General features: G+C 40.1%; 1 protein-coding gene across 1 annotated transcript in view; it reads left to right on the forward strand.

Moving 5' to 3' along the window:
- LOC126291709 (PE-PGRS family protein PE_PGRS5-like) overlaps positions 1-15598 on the forward strand; it is a 127991-nt gene that overhangs the window by 89022 nt on the left and 23371 nt on the right. Inside the window, exon 3 of the mRNA XM_049985365.1 lies at positions 11652-11766. Coding sequence (XP_049841322.1) covers positions 11652-11766 — 115 coding nt within the window. The remainder of the gene's footprint in view (positions 1-11651; positions 11767-15598) is intronic.

The following is a 15598-nucleotide window of genomic DNA, read 5'->3' on the forward strand; positions in this document are numbered from 1 at the left end:
CATTTGTAAATAAAACTTGAGGATGTACTGCATTCAGTCCTGTATTAAACATTCCTGTAAATTATTTACCTTTCTCACAATAAAAGATTACTTTTGTATAACTAATTTATGAACACCCTTTATAACAGACAACGTTCACATGTTACAGGAGATGTGACCCATGTGTGTGACCAAATTTGAGGGCGACCGGATTTTTCATGTAAATTATCATACTTAGGGAACAGGGATGGAGAACACTTAACAAAGTAGTAACTACATTGAGCACCTCCTATATTGTCAACACAGGTAACTGACATAGCACAGGACGGTGCATGCACTATCTGATCAGAAGTAGGCACATACCTATTATTGGACATTTAAATGGCATGTGTACACCCTTTACAATGGTTTGACCTCTGCTGGGGACAGTTCCAATGCAGTATATGAAAGTCTGTAGAGGAATGGAAGCCCTTTCTTCCTCAAGAGCTGAAGCCACAGATGCTAGTGATTTTGGATGTTGGAGTCTGGAACGAATTCGACATTCTAATCCATCCGAAAGGTGTTCCATTGAGTTGGCGACAGGACTCTGGTCAGTCCAGTCCATTTCAGTGGTTGTTCACAAACAATTGGCTCATAGGTGCTGCTTTGTCACAGGGTGCAGTGTCATCCTGATACAGTCGTCCTCTCTGAACTCTATGCAGTGCACAAAGCTGTGAAATGTTTTCAGATCTTTCTGTATTTAGTTTTTTCTTAAGCACAGTGAGGGAACCTCTCCTTAACCATGAAAAAACACCCTCATACAGTGACACCACCTTCTCTATACTTAAATATCAGCACTATGCATGAGGCAGGTAACATTCTACAGGCTTTCACCAAACCCAAATCCTTCCATTGGACTGCCACAGGGTACATTCCAAATAACTCGCTTCCAGTCGTCCACTGCAAATGGCATCACTGTTTTCATCATCTCAAGTGTCCGTTATCAGTGACTACAGAAATGTGTGGCTTATGAGGAGCTACTCGACCATTGTATCCCATTCTTTTCAGCCCCTTACAGACAGTCATTGTGCTAGATCAGTGGTTCCAACTTGGGGGTAATTATTCTCTGAGGGGTAAAATCAAATTTTCTGAAGGTTAAAAACTAACGATTCAATTATGTTTCAGTAACGAAACTAAATTATTTTCAAAAGATCATTAATATTATCATGATTTCGCAAGACTCTAATATCTATTATATGTTATCACTTATTACTTTTTCTCATTTAGTACCATTAATGTGGTGGAGGTTACAGGTCCCTCATACAGTTCACCCACTATGCACATATGTTGTGCTTTGTCCCGTACTTCACTGATGGTAAAAGTGATAAAACAAATGCTACATATCTCACGAAAATGTCTTCTCCAAGTTGTAGATAGCACCTGCAGTAGTCCAGAAATGGCCCCATTACACGCTTCAAAAGATAAATGAATTAATTGATAGCGAGACACAGCAGTAACTACATAAGGGATACTGTAGTGCTGTACTCAGTATTACTATTGTTATTATTATTATTATGGCAGTTACACACTAAGCATTACCAATGTTAAGTTGTCTACTTTCTGACAGTTCAGAAGTAAGGAGTTCAGCAACCAAGTGATTTACAAACCTTGTTTGACTTTAAATAGGGTTGCGTGTGTAGGTCAAGCAAGTGCTGCAATGGAGAGGAGTAATCCAGGGGAAGAGAATTTTGTAGCAAGTGCCTAGCCTCAATGTGGATAGTTAGCTTTATTATCTGAGAAGGAATTGTGGGTAGCACTTGTAATGCACCATGAATTACTTCATCATTCATTCTAACACATACACACAAACTAAATACCATTCATCTTTCATCATCTTGAAAATAAAAATGTTCCAAGAAAAGGCTTTCATTCTACAGTTTAGTTAGCTGCTAAAGTTGGTGATGATGTCGCAAAGAGATGGGGGATCGCAACAAATGGCAGGGGGAGGGAGGGTACTAGCTAATGTCTGACTGCACACAAGTGTAATGGTCTAAGAAATATTGGTAACCACTGGTCTAGAAGCACTTTATAACACACAAGTAGTTCCCTCCACTGACTGTATGCGACTTTTTACAATCACCCTCCACAATGCTAGACAGTCCCTGTCTAATATATGAGGCCTGCGTGCTCTTTGTTTAACTGTGGTTGTTTCTCACGTTTCCATTTTTTTAAATCACATCACCAACAGTCGACCTGGCCAGCTTTAGAAGGGCTGAAATGTCACTGATGTATTTGTTATTTTGGTGATATCCAATGACCAGTCCACATTCAAAGCGAGTGAGCCCTCCTGTTACTTCTTCTCTGCTGACAACACAATACTCCCTACCTCCTTTCATAATGATGTGTTCATCTCTCGTGACATCTAGTGCTCAATTCAGCATTACAATAGTGTGGCCAGGTACTTTTGATCAGATAGTCTTCTCAACAAATATTTGTCTGCACACATATATTTAAAGGACTTTTCTTTTTAACTCTTTCCATTGCTGTTTCCTGCAACACGATGGGGCACTTTTTATAACAACCACAAATTATAACTAGTATAGCCCTATAACACTCCCTTGCAGTACTCTCAAAGCGAATTTTATATCTGACAATTTCTTCCCATTAAGTGTGGCATGTTACACTTAACCCTCAAAGACATCTTGAACACAATCACAAAGATGATTCGATATTTGGTAAGCTCTTATTTTGTTGATGAAGTGAGAGAGTAGGACTGTACCAAATGCCTGTCAGAACTGAAGGAACTGGGTGTGGTAACTATGGCCTTCTGGATCTCATGAACAGAAGGAGTTGACTTGAGTTCATAGGGGAGATATTCACTGAGCTACAAATATATTCAATTATCCTATGGCACATTGACTTTAGAGATGTACAATGTGTCCCAGAAGTACCCCTAACCAAAAGTCACAATAGTACATTGTATATTGCATTACTTAATTATAAGTGGCACATACCCAGCAGAATTGTATGTGCTCCATCCTGCCTTGCCAGAGACTTAGTGAATCATCTCAGCAATTTTGCTTCAAAAGACTTCCTCAACGCTTTTTTATAGTTATTGATCATTCTTGTGCTGATGTTGGGTCACATGGAACTTCATATCCCAATAATGGGTTGTCCGCCGTAAAGGTCCAGGCTTCACGGTGGCCATTTCAATAGAATGGGAAATGTTACTGTGCATTATCGAATCCAGTGGACTCGAAATCGTTCGTCAAGCTGCTGGAGGTCCTTACTACTCTAACCACACTTCATTCACGATTCCCTTGTCTTCGAACTGAGATACTAATCACAATGGCAACATCTCCAAATAATAACTTCCATTCACATAAACTACGAAAAAAATGTGGTCCACAGAGGTATTGTGATGATATCCTGGCCCATTTCATAAAATGAGAAAGGTTTCTTCCCTACACTTGGACAATGTGGATTTTCTTTCGATCAGAAAACCACATTATCGTGTTGATCGGCGATATATCTCACAGTTATCTCTAAGTAATACACTTGCGCGAATTGTGGCATTTCGAAATTGCGTCAACGAAGCACGGCAGTCGGCAACTCGCTGGTGGATGTCTTTGTTGTCAGACAATTAGTTTACAAAACTCACTCTACATCCTTTCATTTTCTAATATTTTTTCATGTGGTCAAGTTTTGTTGATTGCGGTGCAAAAATTCAGGTCCTCATTTCTGAATGGATTTCGCTGGATACTGCTGAGCTGATAGACTTTCGTCAGCTTCAAAAATTAAAATCTATACAGCAACTATTTATTTTCCCAACTGTTCAAAGTCAAAAGAGGTATGGGAACTCCTTGGACACTGTTCTTGAAAACGGGTATGTTCTCTCTCTCTCTCTCTCTCTCTCCATCTCTCTATCCCTTTCTCTCTCTCTTTCCCTCGCAATCTCACGGTACCCTACTTCACCTCAGAGACCTGCGATAACCTGCACTCAGAAGAGCAGTCGCTTACTTTGCGTAATCTGTATGTTATCGTTCACGTGTATCGTCTGTCCTTGATAGCTTTCCTACGTTTGGCGGTTTTAGGTGGTTAACCAAGTAGGAATGTCTAAGGATTAGTTTCAATGCAATAGGATGCAAAAGAAGAAAGACAAATTAGAATCAGAATTTTTCTTCTCAGCAACATAATAATGATTTTTCACACGAAACAGTTGTGATTGGAGTATGGTTCTGCATCCGACTGTAAGGAGCCTGAAGAATCAAGGAAATGAATAGAATAAAATTTTTAAAAATATATACTTATCTCACATTCACTTTATGCTTCGTTGTCGTTGGTTTTTGAAGCTCAACTTTGCTTGGAAACGAACTGTTAAAATAATTTCAATATATTCATTTTAAATTTATTTTTAATCATAACTTCCTCTATGTGGACATGTAATTACACATTGCTGCCAATGTCAGTGAAGTCCCAAAACTACAATTAACTTAAATACAAGACATATTTGTCTTTCCTGCACAGAGTCTAGAAAACAACTGTTACATCTTGTATGTAAACTCTTGGAGACTTGAGTGTTTGATAATTTGTCGGTTTTACACGTAAATGTTTTCATAAATATTTTTTCTAGACTGGTGTACAAAGCAAGAAATGATGCATTGTTGTTCGCATACTTTTAACAAACTAGAACCAATTCCCAGAAAATATGTGCTGTTTCGACTGCAATTGGATTCATGCAAACTTTTTTGAGTGAAAATAATGAATGAATGAAATTATTCCTTTCAACAGTTTTCAAAATGTTCATGATGAGGAATGGTGATGCCAATTTACATAAAATTGGCAAACTGTGAGCTTTAAAATAATGCAAGAAAATTACAATTGTGAACAAATTACGGGTAATATAAATTTTAGATTAAACAACTGCAAACAGAAAAAATAGTAATTTTTGTTACCTTGTAGTATTAAAGGCTTTTAAATAAACTGGAAATGTTATCCTATAAATTCCAAATGTATGTAAAAAGTTCTAAACAGTGTAATATAAATGCATCATGTTCAGAACAATTATTATTGAAGTGCAATAAACTGGGCTTACTTTAGTTCAATTTTTGCTTGTCCCTTTATATGTGGCAAGAAAAAAGGATAGTGGCAGATATAAAATTCCAAATACATTTTCCTAGTATTGCCAAAGACTTGAACCATCCATTAAATAACTTAATAAATAAAAAAAATTATAATCTGTAGCTGTGATTCCATAAGAATAAAGTGGGCCAATGATACCAATACTAAGGGCCACTTTGACCCACCCAGCGATTTGTTCATGAGGCAAATTAAACTCAATGATTATCTCTAGAGCAGACAATCAGCAGTATAAGGAATAAAGGTGAGGACAGGGAACATTGAACTTTATTCATGAAATGATACAAATGTTGTATAGTACATCAAATGACTATTTAATTTTCAAGATACACGTTCCATTATGGTAACTATTTGCTAAGAGAATATATAATATGTTAAGTATACTGTAAAATAAGGATATGCGCCTTATTACACAAATCACTGAGGCTCTGGTACTTAAAAATAGCCTCATTTTGTTAGTAATGTTGATCTGATAATTCTTATAATATAATATCCAAGGATGAAAAAGTTTGTCATCTTGTTCTGGCCATTTGCAGTAGGACTTTAGTAATAGTTCACTTTAACACCCCCATAGCTCGATATTACTCGGTCTGTATACTGAGCAAGCAGTAACAGAAGAAAAATTTGGAGTATGAATTAAAATCCAGGGAGAAGAAATAAAAACTTTGAGGTTTTCCAGAAACATTGTCATTCTAGTGGAGACAGCAAGGGACCTAGAAGAGCAGTTCAACAAAATGAACAGTGTCTTGAAAGGAGGATATAAGATGAACATCAACAAAAGCAAAATGAGGATAATGGAATGTAGCCAAATTAAATCAAGTGATGCTAAGGGAATGTGATTAGGAAATGAGACACTTAAAGTAGTAAATGAGTTTTGCCATTTGGGGAGCAAAATAACTGATGATGGTCGAAGTAGAGAGGATATAAAACGTAGACTGGCAATGGCAAGGAAAGTGTTTCTGAAGAAGAGAAATTTGTTAACATCGAGTATAGATTAAGTGCCAGGAAATCGTTTCTGAAAGTATTTGTATGGAGTGTAGCCATGTATAGAAGTGAAACATGGATGATAAATAGTTTAGACAAGGAGAGAATAGAAGGTTTCGAAATGTGGTGCTGCAGAAGAATGCTGAAGATTAGATGGGTAGATAACATAACTAATGAGAAGGTACTGAACAGAATTGGGGAGAAGAGAAATTTGTGGCACAAGTTGACTAGAAGAAGGGATCGCTTGGTAGGCAATGTTCTTAGGCATCAAGGGATCACCAATTTAGTTCAAAATGTTCAAATGTGTGTGAAATCTTGTGGGACTTAACACCAATTTACTACCGAATGGCAGCATGGAGGGTAAAAGTCGTTGATGGAGACTAAGAGATGGATATACTGAGTATAATCAGAAGGATGTAGGTCGCAGTAGTCATTTGGAGATTAAGTGCCAGGAAATCGTTTCTGAAAGTATTTGTATGGAGTGTAGCCATGTATAGAAGTGAAACATGGATGATAAATAGTTTAGACAAGGAGAGAATAGAAGGTTTCGAAATGTGGTGCTGCAGAAGAATGCTGAAGATTAGATGGGTAGATAACATAACTAATGATAAGGTACTGAATAGAATTGGGGAGAAGAGAAATTTGTGGCACAAGTTGACTAGAAGAAGGGATCGCTTGGTAGGCAATGTTCGTAGGCATCAAGGGATCACCAATTTAGTTCAAAATGTTCAAATGTGTGTGAAATCTTGTGGGACTTAACACCAATTTACTACCGGATGGCAGTGTGGAGGGTAAAAGTCGTTGATGGAGACCAAGAGATGGATATACTGAGTATAATCAGAAGGATGTAGGTCACAGTAGTCATTTGGAGATGAAAAAGCTTGCAATGGAGAGAGTAGCATGGAGAGCTGCATCAAACCAGTCTCTGGACTGAAGATCACAACAACAACAAACCCACCTGAGTCCCAGTTCTGTAACATTTTTCTTTATTATATAAAACTGTACCATGTTGACCAACTGCTAATTTCTTTCAACATTTTGTGGTGCTGGACATCATCTTACACATCAGAAAAACTTTCAGAATCACCATCAGATTCTAGCACCACTTCATCTTCATTTTGGGGTTAATTTGTGCCGGGCTATAGTAACCCCATATTTTCGAAAAATATACACCATTTGACAAAAGTGTTAAACATATGACCTACATTGAGTTTCACACAAATGACAGTGTCTCGCCTTATTACCTAATACTGACGGAATGCAAAATTACACTGATCATATTTTTAACTTAACTGATGTGAGCCCTCCAGGCAGAAGTTATCGGTGTGTAATGGCTGTTAAATTGTTTGTAATCAGCATAGATTCCATTGCTTCGAACACAACATCACTTCAGGGGTTTCACAATCTCCAGGTTGTTCATCGCACACTGCAAATCCATACCACACTGTTTACTCCATCCTAATCAAATATTTTTAGTGGTAAAAATTTGAAACTTTTTCCGACCAGTAGACCAAAGTTACCAGCAAAGGACCAAAGTAACCCCCCCCCCCCCCTTACCGTATTCAAAGTAAAACGTTATACAGGGTGCCCACATGAAACCTCCCTTACTTCCAAATGCAATTAAAAAAAGCTGTGAGACGTAGATACCTGTAGTTTGTGGTATCATGTGCAGTGAGTCAAAAAATTTTATAAAAAAATCAATACATTTTCATATTCGCCCTTTCGTAACATGTCAAATGTCTAGATGATTCTCTGTCGCAACCCATGTGTGCACAAGCCTGTCTGGTGTGGTGGAGGCTGTTGCATCCACAATTCTTCTGCGGAATCTTCAAGGTCACGTACAAGCGAGATACGGAATGTCTTTCATATAACCAGACAGGAAGAAATCTAAATGGATTTGCTTTCAAAGATCGCGGTTGCCACTTGGTTGGTCCTGCACTTCCTATCCATCACTGTGGAAATGTTCAGTCCAGGAAGTCACGAACAAATAAACTCCAGTCCTGCGGTGCACCATCCTTCTGGGAGATTATGCTCCGCTGAAGGGGAGGACTTCGAGGGGCAGCAAACTGCCTAAACATGTCCAGATAAACGGTTCCTGTTACTGTTCGATAAAGAAAATTGGTCCACTTATGCTGTCTTTCGATGCACACGCCTCATGTTCATCTTTTCTCTCTGGCACGTTCCCGAAATCTGCAGGGGTTTCCCGTTCCTCAGATACGAATTTTGGGCCGATTAAACTTCCCACACACACTATGTGAGCATAAGTATCCGGACACCCCCAAATACATACGTTTTTCGTATTAGATTCATTGTGCTGCCACCTACTGCCATGTACCCCATATCAGCGACCGCAGTAGTTATTAGACATCGTGAAAGAGCAGAATGGGGCACACCGCGGGACTCACGGATTTCGAACGTGGTCAAGTGATTGGTGTCATAAGCCTGTAAACGAAATTTCCACACTCCTGAACATCCCTAGGTCCACTGTTTCCGACGCAATAGTGGAAACGTGAAGGGACAAATACAGCACAAAAGAGTACAGGCCGACCTCGTCTGTTAACTGACAGAGACTGCCTATAGCTGAGGAGGGCAGTAATGTGTAATAGGCTTACATCTATCCAGACCATCACAGAGGAATTCCAAACTGCATCAGGATCCACTGCAACTATTATGACAGTTAGGTGGGAGGTGAGATAACTTGGATTTCATGGTCGAGTAGTTGCTCGTAAGCCACATATCACGCCAGTAAATGCCAAACGACGCCTCACTTGGTGAAAGGAGCATAAACATTGGACGATTGAACATTAGAAAAACGCTGTGTCGAGTGACGAAACACGATACATAAAGTGGCGATCCGATAGCAGAGTGTGGGTATGGCAAATGCTCGGCGAACGTCATTTGCAGTAAAATTCGGAGGCGGTGTTGTTATGGTGTCGTGTTTTTCATGGAGGGAGCTTGAACCCCTTGTTGTTTTGCGTGGCACTATGACAGCACACGCCTATATTGATGTTTTAAGCACCTTCTTGCTTCCCACTGTTGAAGAACAATTCAGGGATAGCGATTGCATCTTTCAACACTATCGAGTACCTGTGCATAATGCACAGCCGGTGGCGGAGTGGTTACACGACAATATCTTCCCTGTAATGGACTGGCCTGCACAGAGTCCTGACCAGAACCCTATAGAATACCTTTGGGATGTTTTGGAACGCAGACTTCGTGCCATGTCTCACCGACCGACATCGATACCTCTCCCAAGTGCAGCACTCCGTAAAGAATGGGCTGCCATTCTCCAAGAAACCTTCCAACACCTTACTGAACGTATGCCTGCGAGAATGGAAGCTGTCATCAAGGCTAAGGGTGGGCCAACACCATATTGAATTCCAGCATTACCGCTGGAGGGTGCCACGAACATGTAAGCCATTTTCAGCCAGGCGTCCAGATACTTTTGATCACATAATGCATGTGAAAGGTTGCTTTTTCAGAGAAAATGAAAATTCGTAGATACTCCGTAGATCCAATCTGACATCTGAATCGGAAGTTCGTGTCGAAGCTGCAAGTCGTTTTACTTCAATGTTCAATGTAAACATTGTAAGCGTGAAAGCAAAGTCGTTTATGCAACACCTTTTGAACTGTTTAGCTAGGGTATTTAGATCTCGTAATGCTCGGCCAAATGACTTTGACGGGCTTCCTCGAATGGTCTATCTGATTTCTTCTACGATTTCATCAGATGAGCGTTTGCACCCAGAACCTATCTGTTTTCACTTCCACTGCATAGGAAATTGTCATATCCGGCCTTAATCGTCTTAATGTCTGGTGAGGCCCTTTAAAATTCACGTTGGAAATTTCCTTGGTTTCATTTCTGTATGCCTCACCTAGCATTCGGTTCTCTCTTGATGGGTAGTCATTTCTGGTGATTATGTAGCACCTGAAACGACACAAAAGGAATCATTTGGAAAAAAATGACACCCTGTATTAATGTAGGATTGACTAATCGTAGATCTTCTGCAGTTCGTGGTCTTGCGGTAGCGTTCTCGCTTCCCGCTCAGATCCCAGGTTCGATTCCCGGCGGGATCAGGTATTTCCCCTGCCTCAAGATTTCTGGATGTTGTTGTGTTGTCTTCATCATCATCATTCATCCCCATTACGGTCTGAGTAAGGCAATGGCAAACCACCTCCGCTACGACCATGCGTAGTCGGTGGTGTAGGTCTCATCTACATCTACATGATTACTCTGCAATTCACATTTAAGTGCTTGGCAGAGGGTTCATCGAACCACAATTATACTATCTCTCTACCATTCCACTCCCGAACAGCGCGCGGGAAAAACAAACACCTAAACCTTTCTGTTCGAGCTCTGATTTCTCTTATTTTGTTTTGATGATCGTTCCTACCTATGTAGGTTGGGCTCAACAAAATATTTTCGCATTCGGAAGAGAAAGTTGGTGACTGAAATTTCGTAAATAGATCTCGCCGCGAAGAAAAACGTCTTTGCTTTAATGACTTCCATCCCAAGTCATGTATCATATCTGCCACACTCTCTCCCCTATTACGTGATAATACAAAACGAGCTGCCCTTTTTTGCGCCCTTTCGATGTCCTCCGTCAAACCCACCTGGTAAGGATCCCACACCGTGCAGCAATATTCTAACAGAGGGCTTGTTGGATCTTCTAAGTGTCCTGCCAATGAAACGCAACCTTTGGCTCGCCTTCCCCACAATATAATCTACGTGGTCTTTCCAACTGAAGTTGTTCGTAATTTTAACACCCAGGTACTTACTTGAATTAACAGCCTTGAGAACTGTACTATTTATCGAGTAATCGATTACCAACGGATTTATTTTGGAACTCATGTGGATCACCTCACACTTTTCGTTATTTAGCGTCAACTGCCACCTCCCACACCATACAGCAATCTTTTCTAAATCGCTTTGCAATTGATACTGGTCTTCAGATGACCTTACTAGATGGTAAATTGCAGCATCATCTGCGAACAACCTAAGAGAACTGCTCAGATTGTCACCCAGGTCATTTATATAGATCAGGAACAGCAGAGATCCCAGGACGCTTCCCTGGAGAACACCTGGTATCACTTCAGTTTTACTCGATGATTTTCCGTCTATTACTACCAACTGCGACCTTCCTGACAGGAAATCACGAATCCAGTCGCACAACTGAGACAATACCCCATAGACCCACAGCTTGATTAGAAGTCGCTTGTGAGGAACGGTGTCAAAAGCTTTCCCTGCGCTCCTCGGAGTATGTGACCTCGTCATCATCAATCGTAGATCAGTCATAAGTTTCTAAATAAATGGAAGCAAACAGAATGGTAAATGTGAAGAATGGGTGTCATAACACTGAGTAGATGCAGACAAATGACTTCAATACAAATAATCAGTTTGCATCAGACATCAGGATTTACCCACTAACTAAATATTAGCGTCTAAGACGGCATGGTATTTAGTTCATTTAGAAGTCCAATGTCCCATCTCTGTTGGTACGTTAATTAGTTAGTGCAGCGTTTCTTTTCCATGTTGTTAGCTGAAGGAGAAATGTCGTTTCCGCCTGTTGCAGGCCCTCTTCCAGCGGCTCAGCGCAGCTGTCTGTTCAGAACTTGATCAACCCTCAGCTCGTCACGTCTGTGAAGAATGCCATCGCTGGAGCAGCATCGGCAGCTGCGGCTCAGAAGGTACGATTGTGTGTGTATGTGTATGTGTGTGTTGAATTAGCGGCTGGAGCAATGTAAAACCTCCTACTGGACATACCACCGCGGCAAAAGCTAAACAACGTAGCCCAGTAGACGTCCTCTGGTAATGAAAGAGAAGAATGCATGACTCACCATAGCGAATTGTTGTTGTTGTTGTGGTCTTCAGTCCTGAGACTGGTTTGATGCAGCTCTCCATTACTCTATCCTGTGCAAGCTTCTTCACCTTCCAGTACCTACTGCAACCTACATCCTTCTGAATCTGTTTAGTGTATTCATCACTTGGTCTCACTCTACGATTTTTACCCTCCACGCTGCTCTCCAATACTAAATTAGTGATCCCATGATGCCTCAGAACATGTTCAACCAACCGATCCCTTCTTTTAGTCACGTTGTGCCACAAGCCTATTCAATACCTCCTCATTAACTATATGATCTACCCATCTAATCTTCAGCATTCTTCTGTAGCACCACATTTCTAAAGCTTCTATTCTCTTCTTGTCCAAACGTTGTGCCACAAGCCTATTCAATAGCTCCTCATTAGCTATATGATCTACCCGTCTAATCTTCAGCATTCTTCTGTAGCACCATATTTCTAAAGCTTCTATTCTCTTCTTGTCCAAACTATTTATCGTCCATGTTTCACTTTCATACATGGCTACACTCCATACAAATACTTTCAGAAACGGCTTTCTGACTCTTAAATCTATGATCGATGTTAACAAATTCCTCTTCTTCAGAATCGCTTTCCTTGCCATTGCCAGTATGCATTTTATATCATCTGTACTTCGACCATCATCAGTTATTTTGCTTCCCAAATAGCAAAATTCCTTTACTACTTTAAGTGTCTCATTTCCTAATCTCATTCCCTCAGCATTACCCGACTTAATTCGACTACATTCCGTTATCCTCGTTTTGCTTTTGCTGATGTTCATCTTATACCCTCCTTTCATGACACTGTCCATTCCGTTCAACTGCTCTTCCAAGTACCTTTGCTGTCTCTGACAGAATTACAATGTCATCGGCGAACCTCAAAGTTTTTATTTCTTCTCCATGGATTTTAATACCTACTCCGAATTTTTCTTTTGTTTCCTTTACTGCTTGCTCAATATACAGATTGAATAACGTCGGGGAGAGGCTACAACCCAGTCTCACTCCCTTCCCAATCACTGCTACTCTTTCATGTCCCTTGACTCGTATAACTGCCTTCTGGTTTCTGTACAAATGGTAAATAGCCTGTCGCTCCCTGTATTTTACCCCTGCCACCATCAGAATTTGAAAGAGAGTATTCCAGTCAACATTGTCAAAAGCTTTCTCTAAGTCTACAAATGCTAGAAACGTAGGTATGCCTTTTCTTAATCTAGCTTCTAAGATTAGTCGTAGGGTCAGTATTGCCTCATGTGTTCCAATGTTTCTACGGAATCCAAACTGATCTTCCCCGAGGTCGGCTTCTATCAGTTTTTTCATTCGTCTGCAGAGAATTCGCGTTAGTATTTTGTATCAGTGACTTATTAAACTGATTGTTCGGTAATTTTCACATCTGTCAACACCTGCTTTCTTTGGGATTGGAATTATTATATTCTTCTTGATATCTGAGGGTATTTCGCCTGTCTCATACATCTTGCTCACCAGATGGTAGAATTTTGTCAGGACTGGCTCTCCCAAGGCCGTCAGTAGTTCTAATAGAATGTTGTCTACTCCTGGGGCCTTGTTTCGACTCAGGTCTTTCTGTGCTCTGTCAAACTCTTCACGTAGTATCATATCTCCCATTTCATCTTCATCTACAGCCTCTTCCATTTCCATAATATTGTCCTCAAGTACATTGCCCTTCTATAGACCCTCTATATACTCCCTCCACCTTTCTGCTTTCCCTTCTTTGCTTAGAACTGGGTTTCTATCTGAGCTCTTGATATTTATTACAATAATGCAATGGAACATTTATACCATTAACGCCTACCTCGATGGAACGATCCAAACTGATGCTCCATTAGTTCCAGGGCGTGGAATACGTTGATTAATGTTTCATCCTTATTCCTGCACATTTTCTTTGTAGTACACAAAAAGGCCATTTCTACAAATGCAGATATCATGGTAGAGCATGCACAGTAGACGAAAATGTGAAGCTTATCCTCATCTTTCGGACTTTGATAAAGGTCGAATTATTGCAATGACGGAAATGAGAGCAGGTTACTGACATGTTGGCTGTAGTGTAATGACTGCAGAATGAGTGGCGATGACGCGGAATCATGACGGCAGTGTGACAAAAACTGTAGGCATTTATCGCCGTTGATGTAGTATCTATATATCGATATTTCTCCAATAAACTGTCGATATATATCAGCACCTACACTATTCTTGATATATCAATACGAAAATGGCAATATCGAGTGACGATATTTTTATATTATATTATATTTGTTCGCAGTTTTCGGTAAATATTCGGAATTGTTCTTTTGAAATTGTAATAGAACATAATTTTGCTTTCACTGGGTGAATGAGTTTTACTGCTTTTTGAACTTTCATCACATTCAGTCTTTCTCTTTCACTGTGTGAAGCACGGATGGCTCGAAGAAGTCCAATTCCACTTGTGGGCGGCGGTGTGAATGAATAACAAGATATACTATGTAAAGTTGAGTTAAAAAACAATTTTAACGCAACTAGTGTGCTGTTTCTTCTCATTGACATTCTTCAAAAAATCTAAATGACAAAGATTTCTCTCTGCAGAGGGCAAGGCGTTTGAGGAGAAATGCGGACGTAATCTGCGCTCGACGTTACCCACAGAAACTGCAATGTTTAACTTCACTACGCAATTTTGACACTGAGACTGCTAGTCTTTTGGCGTTTGCAGAAATAACAAAATTGGGAGATCGACATGAAGTGTTCCAGAAAAACGCGATGTGATGAAACCGAACGACGGACCCATTGGACACCTTTTATTGTGCCATTTACATGCAGTTGCCATTGTTAGCAGAGTGGTTATAGCCAAGAATGAACGTGTGTCGTTTTCCTTTCAATTCTTGCTCTAACGAGGATAAGCAGTCCGTTTAGCTTGTTGATGTACAGAATATCTAATAAAAAATCGATACTTAAATGTACAGCTCTGAAACTGACAGTGTATTTACAATGTGCAGCCGATATGGTTTTTTGGCCGGTAATTCGATGTTTTGGCCGTCGATGTATCAATAACTTTTTTCGATATGTCGAGTGCCCTTAATGATATCCGATTCCGGATATTTTTAAAAATATCAACAGCCATAGTAGCCATGAATCATCCCGTAAGGACAACAATACGAAAGTATCATCGGATTGTCTGACTGCATATGAAGAACGAAGGATAACAACGGCTGAAAACCGTGCTTGCGTTACAGGCTGTTACAACGATCCTATAGGATCAGATTACTGGAGGCTGGGTGACATCTTGAGCTTCCGTGCGTCCTTTACAATAGGCACCATACCGCATAGTCAACAGACACTTGCATAGTGTCGAGTAAGAGTCTATTTCGACACTGAGTGGCATTTTGTGGTGATTTTGCGTCCATTTGTGGTCAACAACTACACGACGTTTAATCACTTGGTGGGATGTCCCAGAAAGTAGCAGTTCTTGAGACCTATACTTCTCCAACTTTTGTAATAACGATGTGGGGACTGCTGCATATAACAACAGGGCTGAACGCTCGGCAGTGTGTGGCAAGATTTGTAAATCTAGTTCTCATATCCTTCGTGATCAAGTTTACAAATGTGTACAAAAAATGGAATAGGATGTAAGCGCCACAAACTAGAATTTTCAATATTCAAATAAATGTGTCTTAAATATTAG

Source organism: Schistocerca gregaria, chromosome 9 (assembly GCF_023897955.1).
Source record: "Schistocerca gregaria isolate iqSchGreg1 chromosome 9, iqSchGreg1.2, whole genome shotgun sequence".
In the NCBI taxonomy this organism is placed as follows: Eukaryota; Metazoa; Arthropoda; class Insecta; order Orthoptera; family Acrididae; genus Schistocerca; species Schistocerca gregaria.